The 24,477-nt window shown below is 41.6% G+C and overlaps 1 protein-coding gene across 2 annotated transcripts in view; it reads left to right on the forward strand.

The window, feature by feature from the left end:
• The window catches only part of STK4 (serine/threonine kinase 4), a 46,202-nt gene that overhangs the window by 1,884 nt on the left and 19,841 nt on the right, over positions 1-24,477 (forward strand). The window contains exons 2-11 of one of the 2 annotated variants that reach the window (XM_064729843.1): positions 1,037-1,117; positions 1,943-2,071; positions 4,258-4,372; positions 4,867-5,031; positions 5,433-5,600; positions 6,174-6,311; positions 6,985-7,113; positions 7,550-7,603; positions 9,394-9,580; positions 21,628-21,785. In XM_064729843.1, coding sequence (XP_064585913.1) covers positions 1,037-1,117; positions 1,943-2,071; positions 4,258-4,372; positions 4,867-5,031; positions 5,433-5,600; positions 6,174-6,311; positions 6,985-7,113; positions 7,550-7,603; positions 9,394-9,580; positions 21,628-21,785 — 1,324 coding nt within the window. The remainder of the gene's footprint in view (positions 1-1,036; positions 1,118-1,942; positions 2,072-4,257; positions 4,373-4,866; positions 5,032-5,432; positions 5,601-6,173; positions 6,312-6,984; positions 7,114-7,549; positions 7,604-9,393; positions 9,581-21,627; positions 21,786-24,477) is intronic. The other variant, XM_064729842.1, reaches the window with a different exon arrangement.

Here is a 24,477-nt window from a genome sequence, read left to right on the forward strand (position 1 = left end):
GCAATTCGCGGTTGCAGGCAACCACACGTGTTTTACTTTAAACACCAGCCAGTGCTAAAAACTCTGACTCTTTTAAGTTTCTGTGTTTGAAAAACTCAAATGAGCTGATTTAGGGAGTTTGTAGGGGGTTTTGTTGGCTGGTTTTTGTTTATTGTTGTTTCAGATTTTTTTAGTTCATGTGAAAATGAAAGAGCACTTGTTTGTGGGCTGTTGGATACTCTTACCACTGACAATAAAATACTGTTTTCAGACCTTTTTGTTATGTAGTCCTTAGCTGTTTCAGGAGGTTTGGTGAACAGCTCTCCAGTGCAGACTCAAACAAATATGATTGAGCTTCTTGTTGCTTTGTGTACGGCATCTCCCTAAAAGCTGTTCTGGGGGAAAGGGGGGGCCACGTGAAGAACCGCAGCACATGGCAGGTTTTTATTCCTAGAAATTATTTCAGCTGACTCTTATTAGCATTACTTTAAGAGGGATGGCATCAAGATCCTGAGAGTCAGATGCAGTTTCCTTTTTCCTGATAGAATCTTCCTAGTAAATGTCCAGGCCCATGAAGTTAAGATCTGAAGTTTCGATGTTAAAAATGTCCAGGTGAGAGCAGTATTGCCTCCTGCCTCCCAACAAATGTATTCCACACATACTCTAAGCATCAGGGAAGGTGATATTCCCTTGTTTTGGTAGGCATCCTTCCATTCCAGATATTGAAATTCAGCAGATATGTTCAATGGCTTCAAGACTGTGCCATGCTGAGATGTGACCACCAGCATATAGATCCTGAAACTGATTTCTGCCAAGAGGAGCTGTGGATTTGTGTGCCTGCTCACATTCTATTCTTTGTAATTCCCAATCCTTTTTTGCTATTGGATACTAATAATATTGGGTCTCCTCATCAGGTGAAATAAACTTACTTCATAGTTAATTTACTTCATGCCAAACCTTCTGTATGTTTAAGTGGTGGTATTTATTCTTCTGTTTCAGCAGAGCCCAAACTGCCATAAAATTAAATGTAATAATTTCTCTCTTCTTACCCATACAGGCAGCTGAAGAAGTTAGATGAAGACAGTTTAACCAAACAGCCTGAAGAAGTATTTGATGTCCTGGAGAAGCTTGGAGAAGGGTATGTGTTGTGATCCAGTGGACCCAATGTGTATTTCTCTAGGAAAACACATCTGTGTAACAGAGGAGTGTTCTGATGTTTCATTTTTGTCATGGTCCTTTCTGAAAGGTAGCTACTGACATTATTTGGTTAATAACTGAATAAAGAATTTGATTCCCAGGAGCTTAATCCAACTAGCAGGTTATGGGTCAGCAGTAGGGAGTTTAAAAGTTTGTGAAAAAATCCCATCCTGGAGTTGGTGGAGCCCTATGGGAAGTCAAAGATTTTGTAGTTCATCCCTGGTACATCTTGAGGAAAATCTGCCTGGTGGAAGTGAACTTGTGATGCTGTGCCCTTTGGTGAGGCAGAGCAGCATGGGAACACTCCTGGAGTAACATGTTCACGGCCTGGAGCAGTTTGAAATGACTGAGTTGTAAATCTGCCTGGCTGCTGTAAGTAAAGAAGCTGGAAATGAGAGTGATAATGTCTGACAGGAACAAACAAACCTCTCTGACCAGAGCTGTAGTTCTTACTGATGCTCAGCTTGTACTTTGTGCTGGAAAAAGAGACTTTTTAGGTGTTGAATTTGTGTGAAAGGCCATTCCAAAGCTATGGTCAGTGTAATGATGGTATGCTCTTTCCTCACTGTCTAAGTTTGCTGACTTAATTGTATTACAGTGTTTAAAAGTTAGTGGGCTGATTATTTACATTAAAATACAAAATATTTTTAACTAAAGGATAGTTAATGTTTTACCTGATGGTTACACTCACAAAAAGCAAAACAATAACATTAATATTTTTAAAACATTACTATATTCAGTATTTGTTTCATGTTTTGTTTTCCAGTTCCTATGGCAGTGTATTCAAAGCCATCCATAAAGAAACGGGTCAAGTTGTTGCAATTAAACAAGTTCCTGTGGAATCTGACCTGCAAGAAATCATCAAGGAAATCTCCATAATGCAACAATGTGACAGGTAAGTGTGTGTTCCAAAACCTTTTATTGGGACTCAAGGAAAAGCATCACCTGTGACCTGGAATTTAATCAAATTAGAGCCATGATCTTGTGTAGGAGCATTGTGGGGTAGGACAGTGGGGACGGATGGAGACAAGAGATCTCTGCAGTCAGGGCTGGAACCTGGGGTTTATTGCAAAGGGCCTGGGGGCAGGGCCCTGCTGGGAGCTGCCAGGCACAGCTCAGAGCAGGCCCGAGAGAGGAGAGGGGGAGAGAGGGTGAGAGAGTAAAAGGGTAAGAGCGTAAGGGAGTAAGAGTAAGAGAGCGAGGTTCCTGTTACAATACAATAAATCTTCTTCTGTGCTAAATATTCTAATTCTCACTAGCCAATCTAGTACAATATACGAATCCTACAGCATTTACATCCAGCCTATAAGAATCACTACATTACCATACTGTGTTACATTTTAAACCCTAAAAACTCCTCTTTGGGCCCCTTCTGCCAAGCTGGCAGGGTCTGCTCTGACCCTTGGGCCTGTCTGCAAGCAGAGGGTGTTTTTTCATCAAAAGGGGGATCACCTTCAACCAGCCACACCATTGTTTTCCAGTTGTTCAGTAACTGAGGTATCTCAAAGCTTGCTTTCATTTCAATCTCACTTATAGTTTCTATATTCTCAAAATCTTTTGCCAGACAATCATATTTATAAGGCTTTCCTGTTTCATCTTCCCCAACAATCTTGCCTTGGTGGTTCCTCCCCAGCAAGGCACAGAAAACTGTCAGAGGGAGGTTTTTTGTTTCTGTTTCAAAGGGCACGTGGATGAGAGGCGCTAATGCATGGCTGCTCTTGCGTGTGCACAGCTCCGTGCTGTCACCTGCTCTTGTGGCAGGACTGTCCTTCCTGCTCCTGTCCTGCCTCTGCAGCTCTGCTGCAGTGCAAGCTGACCTGAGCATCCCCTGAATAACCTGCTGGAAGCTCTGTGATGGTTGTTGTTCCCCTTTGTGCATGTTTTTATAGGGAGAAGTGCTGCAGTGATTTAGCCAGTGAAGAGCTTGTGGGTAGGAAAGACCCTCTCAAAGTGCAAGGCTGAAGGTTTTAAATACACTCATTTCTTCTGGTATTGTGAATCTGGCCTTAGGAAACACTACTTTGAAGGACTTCCTGTGTGGAAAGCCATTTAAAATAAATTACATGAGCAGTATAAAACTGTGGTCCCAGTCACTTACTCTACTGCATTCCACTCTCACTGTAGTTAAAGGAAGATGACTTAGGGGCAGGCAGCGGAGTGTATCTTGAAAAGAAATTGTTCCTGAAAAATCTTACTGTGTAACTTGAAATGCATTACTACTTTCTCTTAAATTAAATATTAGTATTGTAAGGCCTAAAGTGAGACCTTAGAGTTGTGAACAGCAGAGGGAGTGAATCACTGGAGCATCACATTTTCTGTGCAAGCATTAAGGGACACTGCAGTGTGACTGACCTGCTAGTTTTAAAGCTTTTTCATTAGAAAATGTTCAGCAGAAAATAAATTAAACACACTTTTGTTCCTTAGCTTCATTCCCATCAAATCAGGCACAGTCTTTCTGTTAGTTTCTGCTTTACCTTTTCCAGAGGACACATGGTTTTTCTGAGCAGTGTACTTTACTAGGTTTTTTGCTTTTTGGGCAGCCAGATAGCTGACTGAGACAGTCTTAGGTTGTGCTGAGATCCTAAAATATATCCTGGGCTAAATCAAAGAGACAAGTAGGTTCACGTGGTAGTGGGGGAACATTTGTCTTAATGATCATGATAGTTATTTTCCAGTAAAGTGTGGGCTTTATTTATTGTTTCTGTTTGTTTGCAAATGTTCTGCAGCACCTTTTCCAGGGGCTGCTGTGGCCTGTTCCCTGTCCTGCCCCAGCCCTGACCCTGCTGTAGCCTGGTTCAGACTGAAGGCTAATCACCCCTTGTTTCCGTGGGATTTGTGGGACAGTTTAGCTCCATGGAGTGACTTAGTGGCAAGTCATGTGAGCCCTGCTGTGGGAGCAGGCTTGGCAGGACTGGGGAGCCCTGTGCAGAATTCAGGGTGTTCTGGAATACTTCTGCTCTGGGTTGGCACTTCAGCACTGAGTTTCTAAAACATACTCAGGGTGTCTGCAGTGTATTGTGCTTATTCAGTGATGCTGGTTCCTGGTGTCTGACCCTTTGTTTTATCCCCCTTTTTTCCTAGTCCTCATGTGGTGAAATACTACGGCAGCTATTTCAAGAACACAGACCTGTGGATAGTCATGGAGTACTGTGGTGCTGGATCTGTGTCTGACATTATTCGGTTACGAAATAAAACTGTACGTGTGTCCTTTCTCCTTGGAGGGCAGGGGTGGGACTGTGGGTGTAGTATGAGTAGTTAGGGCTTAATTCTCAGAGTTCAGTGCCTGACACAACCATTGGCCATAACTTGAGAGATGCAGGTCCTTTGTTACTCTGAAAATGACAAAATTGATTACACTGAGTTTTGGTTCTCTGGACAATTAATGGCTGTGTTTCTTGAAAACCCAATTGATTCCAAGCAAGACCCTACTTTGCCTTCCTTTGGTTATTTCAGGATAAGAATTACTAGCTGAGAAAAGGTTGTGGCATATGAAATGTAGTAGTGTGTTTATGTATGCTGGTTGTGATCTAATTCTGCTACGTAAGTCACTAAGTAATTCCCCATTGGTATGGCAACCTTTAGTGAAGGCAATTAAGTGGCAATTAGTGAATCTCAGTAAAATACAGACCAAAGCACAATAGTGCTGTGTCTCATCCACTGGTATTTGGCAGTAACTCTTCCCTTCTTCAGCTCACAGAGGAGGAAATTGCCACAATAGTGCAATCAACACTGAAAGGACTCGAGTACCTGCATTTTATGAGGAAAATACACAGGGACATCAAAGCTGGAAATATATTGCTAAATACAGAGGGACATGCTAAACTTGCTGATTTTGGAGTGGCAGGACAACTTACAGTAAGTAAAACCAGGGTGGCTGTGTACATTTCAGTTTATATTTTTAACCTGTGTGTGTGATGGGAATATGGAGCTGGACAAATTGTTCATAGATTTTTTTTAGCACTTTGCACCATGAGATGCTAAACCAGCAGCAGATTAGAGCAGATCTTCCTCTGTGGAAGCTGTTACAACTAAGTAATGGTTTGCAATAGCATTTGCTGCTTTTTTTAGTATACTTTTAAGTTCTGTGAGCACATTTTAATTGATCTTTGCAGACTTCTGTATTCTAGTCTTGCTGAGCCTAATAATCTGCATGCGTGCAAGATAATTAGGGTGATAATTAATGATGATTAATCATTAATGACTGTTTATGGCTAATACAGTTGCTGTTGTCTGGATCTTTATCCTTTTCTCCTCAGGACACCATGGCAAAGAGGAACACAGTCATAGGGACCCCATTTTGGATGGCTCCAGAAGTGATTCAGGAAATTGGGTATAATTGTGTGGCAGACATCTGGTCCCTGGGAATCACTGCAATAGAAATGGCTGAAGGAAAGCCACCATATGCAGATATTCATCCCATGAGGGTAAGGACTGTGGCCTTAAATGTATTGCTGTATGGAAAAGGTTTGATATCACAGCTGGCTGAATCATACATCAGCATGCAGTCTTGTTTTTAATGTATAGAACAAGTTGTTTTCTGTCAGTTCTTTGTACTGTTGATTAAATGAAGAACAGGTCTTTGTCAAGAAGAATCTGCATGGGAATAAAAAAGAAAATCACAATTCTCTTCTGTTAAGACATAGCTGGTGCTCTGTGTTGGACGTGAAGGATATTTTTAGCTGGATTATCCGAAGTGGGTTGTTTTGTTTTTTTTTTTTTAATACAAGCACAAATTTTAGGGACTGAAAAATGTCAGATTGACACTTCTGGAGCCCATAATGGCTCTGCCAGATATGAGCACCTAGTGAGAAAAGTCTGTTTTCTTGCTGCTTGATCCCTGTGAGCAGATTTGTGTGTAATATTGGCACAAACTCCTCAGAGGCAGCACCTGGAAAAATCCACTGTTCTTTAGTACCAGCGTGTGTTTGGGTGTATTTCTGTTGAATCGTTGGTTCTAAGCTTTGTTGTGGAAATCTGAAATACTCTCCTGCTTTTAGGCCATTTTCATGATTCCTACCAATCCTCCTCCAACGTTCCGGAAGCCGGAGCTGTGGTCGGACAATTTCACAGACTTTGTGAAGCAGTGTCTTGTGAAGAGCCCGGAGCAGAGAGCCACTGCAACACAGCTGCTGCAGGTCTGCTTTTCCTGGGAGAGCATAAACTGGGGGAGGCTTGCCCAGCGTGGGCTGTGCTGTGTGGCTCTTGAGATGTTGGTTTCGTTTCTTGCTGCTCCTGCTCACTGCAGGTTTTACTTTTTAGTAACTTGTTACAAAAATTTCACACTCAACTTCAACTTCTCAGTTCTTCTCTAAGAACCGGTCAGACTTCAACTTCCTCTGTCTTCTCTGGGGTGTTTTTGCTGTTTTGGCTTTCAGAGTTTGTTGTTGGTTTGCTGGTTTTGTTTGGTTTGGATTTGTTGTTTTACTTTTAAGTTCCCACCAGCTCTGCCAAGAAAGTGTCTCTTAAAACACAAAACAGGGCAGGCTGAGTGTAAGTGGTTGCTCAGAATGTTCCAGGCATGGTAATGGTCTGTGTAATTGATTCTTGACAGCTAAGCAAGGAAAGAAGTAAGTGGAGCTGTGGGTGGTGAATGAGCCCAAGGTCTCACATCAGTTGTGCCCTTGGAGATTGATCTTGTTTGGAGGGTGGAAGTTCTCCCTCCTGTGCCAAACAGAAGGACTGGGTAATTATTTTAGTTATGTTTCGAGTTAAACCTTAATTTGATTTGAAGTAGACCATAGTAACAGTGTTTTACTGTTCTGTCCTGCTTTGGATGCAGTGCTTATTTGTTTTTAAAATATTTCTCAGCATCCATTTGTTAAAAGTGCCAAAGGAGTATCAATTCTGAGGGACCTGATTAATGAAGCAATGGACATCAAGCTGAAACGCCAAGAGGCACAGCAGCGGGAGCTGGATCAGGAGGATGAAGAAAATTCAGTGAGTATTTAATAGCAGCAGCGTGCAAAGTCCAGACTCTCACTCCTTTCAAAAGGCATAACTGCTTCAGGTTTTGTTTTTTGCAATATTTTGTCCCATTGCCAGTGGATTTGACTTAGTTCTGGAGTTTTCTACTTTATGAGTGTAAGGTGATGGTTGGTGCCTGCTCAAGCTGTATTTGAGTGGGACAGGCAGCATGAGTTCACCTTACAGTGGGGTCCTGTTCACCTTACAGTGTAGCTTGAAGCTGGGCTACAAAGTGCTGTATGCAGAAGACTTGATTAATTTTCCCAGTTGGATTCTATTATGTATGCAGTAGTGAGAATGTTTTCATGTAGATTGAGGTCTTAGACTGCTCTCCTTGTACAGAATAATAATATCATCTCTGATGGACTGTGATATAAGTCTGTTGTGTTGTTTTACTGTTGTGCTTTAGAACATCCCTTATAGAAACTTTCTTCTGCACAAGAGCAACCGACAGAAGCCTGAGGTGAGGGCATGGGAAGTGTTCAGGGCTTGCTGTGGATTTCAGTTTGGCTCTCTGTTTCAGTGGTTACAGCATGTGGATTTGGGAAGCATGTTGAAAGCTGGTTTTTGAGCCTCTGCCTGCTTCAGCCTGGGTAAATGAAATGGGCAGCACAAGGCATTGTGTGCCAGCCCTGCTCAGGGGTGACACTTGAGCAGCATGGTCCCTGGTGTCTGTGCTGAACACATTGTGCATCTGGTTTTGCACTCCAGGACTGGATATTTATTCAATGTGGAAGTAACTTTATTGGTCACATTGCCATGATGTCAATTCTAAGAGTACTGTCCCTACCCTGAGTTTTGTCTCTGCCATCCCTTCTTCCTTTCTGACTGATCTGGGGTCACAGAGGTGGTGTCTGTGTGGTGGAGTTGAGTCCTCTGTTGGTGTGTGTGTTCTTCTGAAGCTTCTCTACTCTGTGTCTGCTAGCAGAAAAGCTTCCCAACCACTTCCCAAGTGATGTGAAAACTTCTGATGCAGTCCTTTGCTAAATGATGTGTAGCTAACAAATTTATTACTTCCTCTCACCCACTCAACTCCACACAAAATTAATTCTCCTCTATTAGCATCTTGTGTAGTTTTCTCCTCTCTTGCTTTGGTTTTGAGGTTGGAAAGCAAATTTCATAGACACTCCTGACAGAACAGGTAAAATGCTGGGAACACCAGAACATGCAGAGGTGACTTCTCTCTCTCCATGACACTGAGATGGAATATTAGAGCTTGATGTGCAACACCTGTGTGCTTTCCTTCTAACACTGACACAGATCAGTAAGGCCATGGTCACATAAAGAATGTGAACTTCATCCTGAGAACAAAACAGGAGCGTCTCAGCTAAGGTGAGATGCCTAGAAACTCTGCTGTAAACCTGGAAAGGGACTTCTGTTCCTGCAGTTGGACAGCTGGTCCACAATTTGAAGAAACCAGCTGGATTGTGGAAATCTTAGCCCAGTTCTTCATGAAGTCCTAGTCACAATCCACACTTAGTGAAGCACACACCACCTGATGGAGCTGCCATAACATAACTCTTTAGTTAACATAACTCTGCCAGGAAGTTGTTCTGCCAGAATTGCTTTGAAGAGGTTGTGTTTTCCTACAGAATCAGTCTCCTAAGCCGTGGCAGCAGTAATTCCAACTTTTTTTATTAGTCCCTTTAAGCAAATGGAAAGGTAAAAAGTAATTTTCATTGAAGAATGTTACCAAAGTTTGATCATTTGTTTGAATCCTTTTTAAAGATTTTCAAGTGTAGTTAATTTTTTTCAGTGCCCTTGAAGTTTATAATGAGTAAAACTACCTAAATGTTAGAAATATAAAGAAAAACAGGATGAGGGGCTTTTCTTCCCATGTTCCACAGACTCTCCAGACTTAGACCTGGTGACTCCTCAGTGAGCTGTACCACTGGAGACAGAGGGTTAGGGTCAGCCCTCAGAACTGCCTGCATGAATAGAAACACTAATGACTGATTGAGTGCTCTAATCTACCCTTTCAAACACTTCAGCAGCTTAGAAATGAGATACAACTTGCACTGAGAAGTTTCTGCTGATTATTTATCTGTTCTCTTACTTATCATGCTGGCAGAAAAGTATTCATTAGTTTTCATTACCTGTTTGGAGATGACAGGGAGAGAACAAAGTGCATAAACCAAACGTTGCTTCTGTGTGTGTCTGTAAAATAACCTCTCTGAATTAGTGTGACTTAAACACAGCCATTCCTCATGGCACTTCATCAGTAAAATCTGTGTTTGTGGCATGTTTGAACAGGAGGAAGATGAGACGGATTCAGGCACCATGGTGAGGGCGAGTGGAGATGAAACTGGCACAATCAGAGCTGTGAACACCATGAGTGATGGAGCCAACACCATGATAGAGCACGATGGCACCCTGGAGTCCCAGCTGGGCACAATGGTCATCAACACCGAGGAGGAGGAGGAGGAGGGCACCATGAAAAGTAAGGAAACATCTCTGACTTCCAGAATATTGCTTAAAACTTCATGTGGGCTATGATATATATTCCCAACCTGCTTTGATAGTTTTGGTTGATTATTGTGTCTTTTGGATGTAGGGAGCCAAACTTTTAGGTCAGTGCTCTCTGAGAAACCTTCTTAGCTCCAAGTTTCAAGCCATGGTATAGCTGAAGTGCAATTTCCACAATTTCCACAAGCTTTTGTGTTAATCAAATAAGATCTGATGCTTGCTAGTAATTTGGGGTGGTTTTTTGTCACTTCTATTTTGCTGGTCTTGTATTTTTCACAGAATGTAGAGGGGGCCTCTAACAAGGGGTTAATCACAAGATGTGTGTTGCTTTAGATGATGATCTGGCTGTAACCTGGCCTCTGAAAGCTGAAAGTCTGTTTTAGGAGTGGTGTATTCAATGAAGAGACAGATTAATGAAATGACAGATACGTTGAAGGCTTCATCACATCAGGACATGCAGTGGGAGGGGTTGGCATCTCTGGAGTGATGCTCTTCCTTTGTGTCACTGCAGTCACTGAGGACAGCCCAGTGAGCTGTGTTGCTGTTTCAGACAATCAAGGTGAAATCCATGCTGCCCTAAAACAGGAAAGCTTACTAAAGCCACAAGCCTTGTCAGAGGATGTGAGATTTAAAATTATGTGACTGACAGTCTTACAGCTTGAGCTGGAAAAGGGTTGAAAATGTTTCTTTGATTAAAGAAATGACAGGGAGAGCCTTCCTAGAAAAGTGTGACTACAAGAAAAGGAATCTTTTCTGAATTATGGGTTCTCATAGAAATCCATTCCCACTGGTTTGTTAAGCTCCCAGTCCTGAGGCAGAGGCAGTCAGGGATGACTCAATGGCCAGCCTGAATGTTTGTTTGCTCAAGGACTGGAGAAAGTGCTGACTGAGGGCTCAGCAGTGCTCAAGTATGATCACCACATGCAAGGCTTGTTCTTTTCGCTCTGGCTCTGCTTCCAAAGGCTTCCTTGGCCATCTGGTATTGAGCCTTTAGCTGTTCTTCACAGGAGTTTGGAAGAAGCCTTTCCTCAGGAATATCTGTGCTGAAAGCTTCTTCCCTGTCAGGGCCCTTTGAAGCTTGTGAAACAATGTTGAGTTTGAGAGGGACATTTCAGCAGAATCTTTAAAGATTTTTTCAAACTTTGATAAACATGATTCAGCTCATTAAAACCCAGAGGTATCAGTCTATGTAGCAGCTTGAGGCAGCAAGGACATTGGTGTGGTGGGACAAGGTTGGTCTGGCAAGGAGATGGGTGCAGCAAAAATGTCATCCAAAGAAAGGGACATTTCAGTGGTATTAAATAAACCTGGTGAAGCTGCAGTTTCTTTACTAACAGCCAGCACTGATAGTTTCTCATCCTCAGTGTGTATTGTTCCATTTCATGGCTCACAGTATCAGAGGTTTTGCTGTCTGGTGCTCCTGCACTGCCAGCACTGTGGAAATAAAGCACCTCTTCAATTTATGCTCTGTGTTTGACATGTGCTTATCTTCTCTCTATCTTTTTAAGGCTGCAGTGCCTGTGTCTCAAAAGCACCCGGTGCTGTGTGTGCAGTGGTGTTCAGAGGCTCGAGGAGATAGTTTTATATTACAGTTTGACAGACAGATAGCCTTTGAGAGTCTCTGTTCAGCAAGGACACCCAGGTTTTGAGCAGAGTGAGTTTCAGGGCTGCAGCGATGCCTTTAGCACAGGGCAGCCTCTCCCCTCAAGAGGGAGCTCCACAACAAGCTCTGGCACCTCCAGAGCGCCGGGACTGCCAAGTGCAGATTTATTTTAAACCTTCCTTAGACTTGAGGCTCCTTGTGAACTCCCTGCTCCTCAGCTGCTGCTGTGCCAGGTGCTCACAGCCAGGGGTGGCAGAGGTGCTGCAGCAGCCCCAGGGTGGTGCCTGGCACTGGGACACTTCCATGCCATGGGCTTCACACAGCAATGCCCACTCAGCCCGTTTATTCTGCATTTTGCCCGCTTGCACCTTCATTCCAGCAAATTTGATGTTAATGAAAATGATAACTTTATCTTAACACCCTTTTCTCCTCCTTTTTGGTGTAACTCTGAAATACTGAGAGCACTTCTCAGTTTGTTTCGGGGATGCAAGGCAGTGTCTCTGAGCAGCTTGTCCTTTGTGAGGATTCCCTGCAGCTCCATTTTTCAGCTTGCCATTTACATATTCATAACATTCAGTTAAATGCATTTGGCCCTAAAGCTCATCAGCCTGCTGCAGAACCCTCTGGAGAAAGTGATTTTTTAATCTTAAATATAAATATAATAATGCTGTTTGAGAACAACTGAGTTTTAAGGAGATTCATTGAATCATATTTTTAAAGGCACCTATAATTTTTTTTGGCAGTTTGTCTTATGACTCACAATAGAACCTATTTTTAAGTCAATAAAAAACTTCTGGTTTGTTTTTCTTACATGGTATTATAGCTTCCCTAGGTATCCTGGGCTTTTTAACTGTAGGTTTTTGAAGTTGTGTTCTAGCCCTTCTTTCTAATTAAAAAATATAAATCTGTATCTTAATGAGTTTTTTGTTTGGTTGTATTTCTTTTTAATGTAAAAAATGTGTAAAGTATTGTATTTCAGTGTTTTATAGATAGGATTGTCTTAGAAATCTCTGGCAAACAACTTCCAATAGCCTTGAAAGTGCAAACAACTTCCAGTAGACTTGAAAGTGATTCTTGCATAAATCAGTTTGTGACTTCTTAGCTCAGAAGAATCTTAAATTCCAGTATTTTACTTTCGAGGGGAAGTTTTGTTTTGCAGTCAATTGAGCTGTAATTGTGTTTGCTTAAATTCTTTCATTTGCTTGGCTTTATTCTGGGCACTCAATATAAATAGTCAGGCATCATTAAAAATGTCACTGTGACATTCTGTTACACATTGTGAAAGCACTCAAGTGATTGCCTGAGACTGCAGGTACTAAATTGTGCTGCGACACATTTTACTTCGAAATCGATTGCTGAAAGATTACTTATGGATTGCAGTTAAACTATTCCAGGAAAACTTTAAATGTAGCTGGAGAGCTATAGATGAGCAATGATTTGTAATAACAGGCATTTCCATTGTGCTTGAGAGCTGGAATAACTTTTGGGCTGTTAATATGTCTGCAAATGTCCTTTTTTAATTTTTTCTATGGGAGAATATATAGTGCTAGTAAACAGTGAAGCATTTTTTATTCTTTATGCTTTTACTCTTCCTTTTTCTGCTTTACTTGCTGTACTTGTTTAGATAGTGGAATCTTGGCATGAATTTGTCTCTTTAAATCAAAGAGTGGAACATAATTTTATAATAATGTTGCCTTCCTTGAACGCTGCAATACAATCAGATCCAAGTGAAATTGGATCTAGTTTGTCTAGTACTATAGTCTGCCCTATTTTCTCTGTTGAAGTACATCTTACTTGTTTAGGCATCAAATAATTGGTGAATTACACTGGAGAAAGCAGAACTGCCAGCAGCAGTGTGAGTTGGGCTGTCTGGTGTTTGGGTTGAGATGAATGAGGGATCTGGAGACAGGGGAAGGATTGTGGATTTGGGGTTTTTGTTCATGTGGCACACGTTCAGTACAGGGTCTGGTGCAGATATACACCAGAAGCTTTAATATCACTGTTGTCTCTACCTCGATAATGCAATGTGCTGGTCAAAATTCTTTGGAGTCTGTAAATGTTAATATAAAAAAAAATCCAGGCTTCATTCTTACACAGTTTGAGGTGGCTTGGGTTTTGTTGTGCTTTTACCATGCCCACACTGCTAAGCATGGTTGTGTCATTTTAAAAAAGTATTTCCCCTTTTGAGGGGGAATTGGGCTTCATTAGCAAATTAAATGAGCTAAGATGCAAACTTGGCAATTTCCTATTTGACAAATGATTCAGAGTAAGCTTGTCATCTTGGTGGCTGTGTGAGACATCCAGTGGGTGACACTTCAACCTGAGCCAGAGAAATGTTTCTGCCAAGACTCAGGAAACATTTTTTCCCCGTGAATTAACCTGAGATTTTTCACATAAAGCAATGGATCTGTAAAACCTGCAGTGTGAGCAGCAGAATGAGAATGGGTGGCAGAAGGATTATGTGATTGCATTAATATTGTAATTGACTAAAGTATTACTGATGTATAGCTGAGGTAGCTATAATATCATTAGTTGTCCAGAAAGGTGCAGTGGTGCTTTATCCAAATTGCTCATGCAGCTACTGTGGAGAATAACTCCACATCTTGTCAGGATTTCCATCGTGTCTGTGTCAAAGATACTGACCAAAGGTTCTTGTTTTGCCTCTGCTTTTCTCCATGGACAACAACAGCTCTTTGCAGCAGCTTCCCACTACTTAGTGTTATTGATGTCCAGTGGTGCAGTTCTGTGTTTAAAGCAAATTGGTCCCTTTAGTCATAATTGAACCATAAAACACTCCCAGCATTATAATGCATTTAAATAACGTGCTGCTTATACCAACTCCTACATTGATTAAATTGTTCTCGAGCTGGAAGAATCATCCTACTGCCACTCTTGGGGTGTGGAGAATACAAATCTGCACAGAGAAATGTTCCTGTTGCTTTTTGACTTTTAACAGGAGCCTTGCTGGCAAGCTGAGCATAAGCAGTGGACAGCAAAATTTGTTTAAGAGTATTAAGCTGTGTGAACATGCAGACAGCATTTCTGAGAGATGGGATGTGTTGTGTGTGCTGTCATTTTGTTGTGGGGTTTTTGTTGTGTGTTTTGTTTTTCTTTTTTGAACACTGGCCCTAGTAATTGAAATATTGGCTCTGTGCAGGCTGGAGAATGAGGGGAAGTTAATCCAGGATCTGAGGGGGATGCTTATCCACCTTTGGTTGTCCTGCACATTTGAACAAAGCTTCATTGCTAAGACAAAGCTAATTACCTGTTTATCTTGTCAGAGATGCTGAAATTGGAGAAAGGATGTATATGTTTAACAGAGCTATTTTTGCTGGTTTTAACAGTTTATTATTGAGCACTTCTCTATTTAGTTAGAAAGTAGAGGATTTTTTTTTTTTTTCTGGACAGAAGCATTTTTCTTGGAGAAGATGGGAGACGTGATTAACAGGATCCTGGGACAGAGTGCTTCAGGAGACTCAACCAAGAGACAGAATAGTAGTAAATCACTCAGTAAATACATCTCTGTCCCATGCACATTCATGCATTTGCACATACAGGCAAACTGCAGCCTATCTCTTCTAAGAATAAACTTATTCCCTACTGGATCAAAATAAATCCTGGAGAAAGCCTTACTCCTAAGCAGGAAGAAGAAAAACTGTAAACTCTTAAATTCCTTCATTGCAGAAGTTCAAAACGAAATTTGTTTCTACCAGCAGATTTTTCAAGCTTCGGCAGAAAAAAATGTTCATTGCAATGTTGTTTTCTGTTCTCTCTAGATAAGCAAATGAGTTTCTGGCTTATGAATAGAAGGGAGTTAGGAAGTGCTTACTTGGTTCTGTGCCATCTGGGGAGCCTGAGCTCTTACCCACAGGTGCTGGATGTGAAGCCTACATCCCTGCTGATGAGGGTGTTCCTCATTTATATTGATGAGGAGCTGAGCCAGAGGATGCAGAGTGGGAAACGTTCACTTTTTGTGCATGCACCTTCACATCTCACTGCCTGTCACGTGCAGGGGCTGCTGGACTCAATTAGCAATTCAGGATAATGAGGTGAAAGACATGAGGTGGCCACTGAAAATCTGTGATGGAGGAAGGAAGCTGCTCTGTATTTATAATCATGTCTGAGATTTAAAGCAGAGGAGATATAAAAGGAGGTAACCTGACCTTAAGCACCTTCAATTACTGTGAGGATTTCCTCCCCTATTTTTGGAAGGGTTCTCACTATAGATGTTGCAGCTTTGGGTAAGTGTTGTGCTCTTCTCCTTAGATGTCTTTCACACCTTATTCATTCATAGGTTGATTTTTATGTTCATTTAGGAGTTTCTTATTAATAGCAGAAGCTGTTGGGAGTGTTTTGGTTTGATTTAATTTGAGATAGGCCATAATTATGAGGAGACTTGTCCTCATAAAGAGATAAAAAATGTTACATGTTCTGCTTTTAATGTGAGGAAATTTCAGGTGCTCTTGCCATGGGATGAACTTATTAACGATGGAGCAATTTTTTCTGTGGTTGAATAATTTGACATCTCTCTGCTCTGCTGCTTAAAATGACTCAGTCCTCTTCAGACTGTACAAATTATGCTGTCCAGCTGCTAAAGTTCATCTGTGATCTCTAAAAAATAGCCCAAAGCAAAGAAAACTGCAGTTCCATTGGAAATTTAATATTAATGAAGAGTTGCTTACACATGACCATCAGGCACTCTTTTTGTGCATCCTAAGTATGTATTTTCAGTCTCAAAGTTACATAATTGAATATAAAGCAGCAGCTTACTGAGACTAGTGAGGACTGAGGCTTAGTAGAGGTTGCAGCCTCTGAATTTTTGACAAATGCACATACATATACCAAGGATCATGTCTTAGCTGGAAATCACTAATCACTTAGCTGATCACTTCATTGTTTCTGATTTATGTCAGCTTCATTCTAAATCAGTTTGTAGCATTATCTCCTGACTGTGCCCAGCCATAACTCCAGCTCCAATTTTTGTGGTACAGGGAAATCCAATCATTGTGACTTCAACAACAAGTATTTGAGTATTAACTGTATAAACTGCCTTGAGTAAAGTGGACACAAAGTGTGTTCCTGAGGTTGTCTTACTCTCCCTCTCATGACAAGCTTTGTAACTCCAGAATATTCACCCCAGGTAGACCTTAGCAATCCCTTTCAAGAGGAAAGAATAATAAAACAAGGATTCTTCTGATGTCAAGTTTGAGTAGAGAAGAATAATTTTAGAGAAAAGCAGAAATTTTAGTTTCATTGCTCAGCAAGCTTGTTCAGATAGATAGAAGGCCTTTGTAAATCTCCCTTTCTTTTTGAAAGCATCTTTTGAAGCTTGTAAGCTTCTGAAAATTTTCAATTGTGAGAGCTAATTTGGCAAAATCAACGAAATGAGTCTTTTGATTTCTGGGGCTAGATGATAGCAAGTGATCTGGTTCCATGGGTATTCTTTACTGCTGAGTATGAAAAGTAAATCTCTTGCTGGTTTGATTGACTGGGCTGTTTCTTCTTTATCGTTCTGCTTTCTCTGCAGCATCATATGGAAATGCAAATGACTTGGAGGCTCTCCACACCTTCTTTGTCATCTTTTGCTTCATGTGAGGTGGTTTGTGTGCTGCAGCCAGCCCCTAAGACTGACCTATTCCATTCCCTCAGCTATTCAGACAGGTGACATTTTTGGAAAGGAGTGGACTGTTGTTCAGTTTTTTTCCTTACAAGTTGCCCGTGCTGTAGCCTGGCAGAGGAGAAGATCCAAGTGCTGGCTTCTTGCAGAGCCCTGCCTGTCCCTGTCAGTTGTGTTTGGGCTGTTTGTGCTTGGAGAGGGACTGTCCCAGCCTGCACACTGCCACGTGCAGTTGGACATTGCTTTCCAGTGCTGAAGGACAACACAGAAATCGAAGTTTACAGGGATATTTGTTGTGCACAACTCAGAGCATTCTCTACCTTTGGACCCACTAGTTTCACACTTTTTTCTGTTCTCAGACACAATAATACTGATGTTTTTGTACTTTTTAAGCATGACTTTAAAACTGTGTGAGTTTTCCATGGAGGGCTTCTGCTCTTCACAGAATGCAGGCTGAGCTCTGAGCAGCCCTCCCTGCTCTGCACAGCCACTCTGAACCTGCAATTCTGCAGTCAGTTGGACCAGCCCCAGCAGAGCTGTGGTGTTCCATTTGTGTAATTAATATAGCTCCTAAAAGATGACTGCATATCTAAATGATAGACCTTTAATGGCTCCAGGGAGCTCTCATGGCTCATCCTTAGAAGCAACTCTTTAGATTCCAAAATAGATGCAGCAGTGAAGCCTTTCTTGTCACCACGGGGTGACCTTCTCATAAAAGGCTCTTCTCCACCACAGTTGTGATCTCACTCTCTGTCAAATGTTCATATTTTAGCCTAACCCTGTAAAATTAGGAAGTTAAATGCTTTTTGGCACGGCTGCATTTGGTGCGGTGTCATCTTTCAGCAGCATCTGCTTCTGCAAATAGCAGGGATCGATTTTGGTCTTTGGCTGCCTGTTATCAAAATTTTACAGATATAGTGGTGTGACTCTTGTGTTGAATTAATAGCAGGTCATCTTTGGAAGGATGACACTGCTGCTAAGTGCTAAGATTGACGAAAAGAAGTTCAGTTGTGCTGGGATGATAATTGATTTGGGGTAATGTCTTTCTGTCTCCAGGAACGTTTCTGTCCACCTTGCTGCATCCACACCCCTACAGAGATCACAGCAGCAACTAAAATTTCAGATATCTTAGATCTGCATCACAGCTATTTCTCCTTTTATATTGCCATCTCTTTTTTCCCCCATTTTTTTGTCAGTTAGCAATCTCTGCTTCATATCAGTTAAAAAACAAAGCAGCACTAAGACGCAGTGTAATGTGTTGATGTGTGGAAATGTACTAAAAATTGATGACTAAATGTACTTAAATTGGTGACTAAATGTATTTAAATTGGTGACTAAATGCTGGTTGTGTTTGCAAGGCCTAAGGTGGCTGCAGGGTGAGAGGTGTCTGATGGTGGGTGTGAAGAGCCTGTGCCACAGAAGCACTTGGGTGGGCAGGGAGCTCTGGTGCTCATCATGCTGATTCCCTGTGTGCCGTTGTCCCTGGAATGGGACAAGTGCAAAGTCAGATCTGGTTGCTCCAGGCCTTGCAAAGTCACCCCAGTCCCATTCTGTTGCACAACCATCCTTGCTGTGAAACTTCCTTCCTTTTGTTCAGCTGAGTTACCCTTTGCAGCACTTCATTTCCGCTTGTCCTCTCACTGGGAGATCTCACAGAAAGTTCATTGCCCTGCACTTCAGGAGAGCAGATTTTGGCCTCTTCAGGAAGAAGTTTGGTAGAGTATCATGGAATAAAGTCATGGAGGGAAAAGGAGCCCAAAAAGCTGGTTCAAAAATCCAAGGCTAACATCCTCCAAGCTCAGTAGCAATGCATCCTGACAATGGGGAAGTCAGGCAAAAATGCCATGAGGACTGCATGGATGAACAAGGATCTCCTGGACAAACTCAGCCACAAAAAGGAAACCTACAGAGGGTAAAAGCAAGGACAGGTAGCATGGGGGAAATTCACAAAGATTGTCCAAGCATCCAGGGATCAGGTTAGGAAAGCTGAAACCTTGTTGGAATGTATGGCCAGGGACATCAAGGGCAGCAAGAAAATCTTCTACAGGTCCATAATTTTCCCTGTTCTTCCTTTTGTGACTGACAGCCCTGAGCTGTGTGGTGCAGGTGGCATGCTGGATTAAGGGATGCCCTCAGTGGGACCTGGGCACACTGGAGAGGTGGGACTCTGCAAATCTCTTCTGCCCAGTGCAAGTGCTGCAGTTCTGGTAAAACACAAGATGTGAGGAAATGAGCATGGTTATTTTAACTGACACCCTGAATTAAGCTCTGTTTTGAGTGAACAGTTTTTTAGGAAGTAAATAGACAAGAACTGAATAAGCCAATGTCACTGGAGTGAAACATTTGCTTTCACAGTCTCTTCTGCTGCAAACAGTGATCTTAAAAACAGAATACAAACATGATTTAGATTTTCTCTTTTTCTCCCCCTAGGAAGTCTTAATTGTTGAGACCCAGGCTGGCTGTCAGTGAGCTGTGTATAGATTAGCCTGACTAGTTATGAATTCCTCTCTTTCTACAAAATTAGTTGGTGTTAAACATTGCCATGATTGTCCATAATAACTTACCTCCTGCTTCAAGCAGGCTGAGCTGCAGCAGGGTACAAGGGGTGTGTTTACTTCATTCTAAATAAATGTTTTATCACTCAGCAGTAATTGGATTGTGATTGTATTTCAGTAATTATTCCCAACAGCAAAGCTGTTCTCCACTTTGCAGACGTGTTCTCTGCCTGACCTTCACGCTGCTGGTCTGAAGGTGTCTTTCTTGATCTAATTATGTATGATGAGTACTTTAGTTTTGTTTTTTGAAAAAAGGGGAACTACTGCCAGGGGTATAATAATTTGTCTTTGCTCCAGTTGTCATGGTGCAAAAGTATCAGCACTTCAGTTCATGCTTGAGCTTTTAGCTGGCCCTGGAGAGGCAGAACGATGCAGGGCTTTTTCAAAATGCATCCTGACATTTAGGGCTGTGCAGAACCACACTTCTCTCAGTATCACAACCCAAATATCCTGCCAAGATTTCTCATACTTTGTGGAAATTTGTTCTATAGACAAATAATTTCCTAGTGTATCTTGTAGCTGACCAAGGACTTCATCCACTTCTCTGAGGTTCAGACAGAGTCTGCCAGGGAAGTTCTGGATCACTGGGTGGCAATTTTATATGCAAGAATAATATTCTGTGATTAAATCTTAATGAGTTTCCAGAGCAGCTAATATTTTTTCAAGAGGAAAGCGCTGCTGAATGTCCTCAGAGAGGACTGGTTTGTGACAGCCTGCCTTCTGTACAGACTCTTGTGGGAGAGTCTCTGCATTACACAGACCTTGCCAACCCATCACAGGACATCCCCTGTGTGCCTGTTTGAAGCTCCAAACTCTTGGTTGGTTGCCTGCCTGACAGATTATATTTATTTCAAACGTATGGCATTCAGCACTGAACTTATTTCTGCACTCCAGACTTTAGGCTGTTCTGATGCCATTTTCTGCTAACTCCAGCCCTGATCCTGCTTTCTGAAAATTGTGGTTTCTGCATCACCTAAAACATATGTTTCAAGTATGAGTAACTTATTCGGGAGAACCTTGTGTTACAGAACAGAAGCATTTAGTGGGTTACAGTGCTTGCTTCCATGCTGCTCACGGCTTTTGGGGATTTCAGGAGCAGGGCAGTGGCACTGAGCTGTGAGCAGCCTGCAGCTCTCATGGTCCTGTGCTGCAGCCCTGTTAAGGCACATTTGCTGCCTCTTACTTTGGACTGAGGCTCTTCAGGAATTAGCTGTGCTGAAGCTCAGGACAGCCCAGTTTAGGTGTGCACAGCTGGGCAGCATCTGGTGCTGCACTGGTTGCACTAATGAAGAAATCTTCCTTTGGAGGTGCTGGAAGCCTTGTAACCTTGACTTGCTGTGAAGTTAAATTTCATGTTTTCTTCCTGTTTTGGCTTTTTTTTTGTTGCTGTCTGTGTTGGGATTTAGCATTTCCATCCTCTCACATTTCATCACTTCCTTCCTTTTTGTGCTGTCATCACCCTACAAATGAAGCCACCCTCCCATTTCTTATTACCCCAAGTTTCTTAATTACAGCCTAGAATTGAATGGTTCATCTGTATATCTTGCTTGTTTGAGTCTAAGTCTAAGCATTTCTTTCACTAAGAAAGTTGGTTCAGAAGAGCTAATTTACAAAAATAAAACTAGGGCAGTAAACTTGATCACCTACTGACTATTTATAAAAAGAAAAAACCCCAAAATTTTGAAAGCTAAATAATCCTTTCCACCCAAACAATATAGTAAAGTTGACTGCTTCTACCCAAGGCAAATTCTGTGGTATTTATAAGGTGTTTGTGGTCTTTGAAAGCCTCATTTTTGTCCTGTTCACAAATGTAAAGGTGAGTTTCTTGTAAAGCAGCACTGTTCATTTTTGAAGCTTGTTTCTTCAGCAGTGCATCCTGGCTGGGATGGAGGAGCCCAGCCTGCCTGGCCAGCAGCTGCTCCGTTCTGGCATTCAGGGCATGGGCTTGGTTACCTGGGGTGCTCTGGCAGGGATGGATTGCAGGTCTAGAGGCCAAGGCCTCCAGCACCGTAATCACTTCTGTGCTGGGATTTCAGCTCTCCTTCTGCACTTTTCTCTCTCTGCCGTCAGTTTTATGATGGAAAAGCTGCTGAAAAATGGTATTTTAGCAAGTGCTTTAGCTGTGCTGTGTGATTTAGTGTGTGCTAAAAAAAATAAAATCACTTCTGGGTATGATATAGGGCTGTATAACCAAAATTGTATTTTTCAAAACAACAGTTTTTTTCTTATTTTTTTTATATTTCCAGGGAGGGATGAAACAATGCAGCCAGCCAGACCATCATTCCTTGAATACTTTGAACAGAAGGAGAAGGAGAATCAAATCAATAGCTTTGGGAAGAATGTTTCTGGCCAGACAAAAAATTCATCTGATTGGAAAGTACCACAGGATGGAGACTACGAATTTGTAAGTCTATACTTTGAAATTCAATCAGTGTGACAATCTTTAAGAATTTTAGTCAGCTGCCATGAGATTATTTCTTGTTTTGACAGACTAATGGAAACTTGAGGAGGTTCTAATTGCTAATGCATTTGGATGGGGCATTTTGAAAAACTGGTTTTCTTTATGTATTTCTCAGTAATCACAGCCAGTCATTATCTGTAAACGTTCCTTGTTTAAAAGCAAACAAAGGAACAAAAAAGCCTGAGGACATGAAGGTATAAGCTGTCTTGCTTTACTTCCCCATTATGCATTTACAATTAAAAAAAAATAATTCCAGATGGCAGTTGGAAAATGCAAATCCTCAGTGTCTAGTGTTTGACAAAGAACAGGGTTAGAACTATTAAATTTCCTTGTTTTTATCAAGCTTTGGCATTGGATTTTGTTTTATTATACAAACATCAAGCTTGTCTTCATTCCCCATTTCAAATCCTTATTTTCATTCTTCCTTCCTAAGGCTGACGTGCTCAGAAGTTTCAGGAACTTCTCAGAAGTTCAAAGAAAGACCTGTTATTCATAAATTTGATCTCAATTTTTGTGTGTGTGTGAGGATGTAAAATTCCATGTTTGATTTCGTAAAGCCAGAAGATACTGGGCCTTGTTCCCTCCTCATTTTTCTGCAGTGATCTTCCACTGTGAGCACTTTTTGCCCTTTCAGTGCCTGCCTGTGGTTCAGGCTGTCACTCTGGCAGTAGCTGGTGATATTCGCCCCCCAAATTGTGCAAAGCAAATTCCCTCTGCTGTTCACAACTCGAGGAGATGCCTCCCTTCAAGGCTGGAATAACAGCTGGAGCTTTTCTTTCTCTTCCTGTGGATTGTATAGATTTACTGCTGTTATTTTGTTGTCTTTGCTCCTGCTTTTCTTATTTTCTTGCTCAGGCTGCAAAGAATAGCTGAGGGGACCTCCTGCATTCCCTCCCCCGTAGCCCTCTGCACTCTTATCTTTGTTATCTTTGGTCTCAAGGCATAAAGCCTCTGCATAAATGAGTTTTGTGCAAAAATAACCCTCAAGCTGCCTGTGTCTCACAGGGCTTGGGCCCAGCACACCATTCCAGTCGAGTCAGGTACTTCATTTATCTCATTCACCTCGTGCTGTACCTTAATTGAATGATAAACAATTGGTTTTTAATGAGTGGCATTTCCCAGGAGACCAGGGCTGCTTCAGAGGATCTTCAGAGTTTTTTGTAGTCTGCAGGGGATGGCCCAGGGGGAAACTTGCTGTAATTATTTTCCTTTCTCATTGGGTTGATAACAAGTTTAGCAGTGTATTTCCTCTGAGTGGGAGCTGTAGGTGCAGGGAACACCCAGCCAGCACAGGCTGCACAAGCAGAGCTCTCTGCCTTTCCAGCAAGCAGCGCCCACAAATATTCTTAGAACATGAAAAGCAACTCCTGTGGCATGTGTGACCCTGTTTACTGATTTCCATTAGGACTGCAGTATTGCCACGTGCACAGATTCCCACTGTGCTGGAAGCAATAGAAGTGAGCAATAAATTGGCCTTTGGGTCACCTTTGTGAAGGAATTTGTAGGAATTTCACTTCCCAGCTCTGTGTGTTTCTCTAGTTCAGTTGGGTATGAATGTACCAGCCTGCCTTGCATATAAATTTTGGAACAAAGCTGCTTTTCTTCCTGTAGGATGAGAAAATTGCTTGAAAGCAGCTTTAATAAATAACGTGGGTGTTTTTATTGCCCTTATCTGAGGGTTAGTAAAAGCTCACGTTGTATAATGTAGTCAAAGACTTAAAATCGTGGATTTTTCCCATTTGGCTAAAAATTGATTGATTTGATGACTATCTTTGGGTAAAAGTCATGCTTATTAATGATTTATTAATTGAAAGCATCAATGTAATAAGCACTGTGGAATAAGAAAAAAAGGCTTTAATCAGTTGTATCCAGTTCCTCTGTCCTAGACCTGCCTGCAGCTATAATTTCTGCATTGCCAAAGTAGGCAGGTTTGAGCAGCCTTTTTCTACAGTTTGCAGCATTCCAAGTAGAGATGAGATCAGTGAGATGCCAGGTAAATCTTTGTTCCTCTGGGCATTAAGAAATGATTGAAATATTATTGCTTTCCGCTACTGCAGACTAGATAAATTTGCCTTCTCTCCTTTTCTGTATTCCTCTCCCTCCTGTGTGACTAGCACCTGGAGTCTCCTGTCTTCCAAAACAAACCAAAAAAAAGCAATATTAAATTACAAAAGATTTTTACTCTTTTTTTGCCTGTGGCAAAACCATTTGACCTTTTCTTGACTAACATTGTTGTTCTGAAGCAGGCAAATAAGACACTATTTATATCACAATGGCAATGTCACATTAGATGAGGGTTAGATTGAGTCAACCCCATCCTCTGCAGAGCTGAAAACCCAGAGATCCTCTTCTGAAAGGTGATGAACTCCTAAATTCCTCCTAACTGTGATGCTTGGCAGTGTTCTGGTTGTGGTCAGAGATGGCATTAATCCAGAGTACTTCCAGAAAAGTATTTGCAGCCTTGGATTTCTGAGGTGGAAGTTGTTATTAAATGATTAGTCAGTGCCTGATGCTGTTAATGTTTATCCCCTCTCATGTTTGAACAATGATCTTTAAGCTCTGTTTGACTGTGAACAATATTTTCAACAACGTTATGATTTATTTAATGTGGGGAGAAAAATACTAATTATGGGCA

This window comes from Zonotrichia leucophrys, chromosome 20, assembly GCF_028769735.1.
Source record: "Zonotrichia leucophrys gambelii isolate GWCS_2022_RI chromosome 20, RI_Zleu_2.0, whole genome shotgun sequence".
Classification (NCBI taxonomy): Eukaryota; Metazoa; Chordata; class Aves; order Passeriformes; family Passerellidae; genus Zonotrichia; species Zonotrichia leucophrys.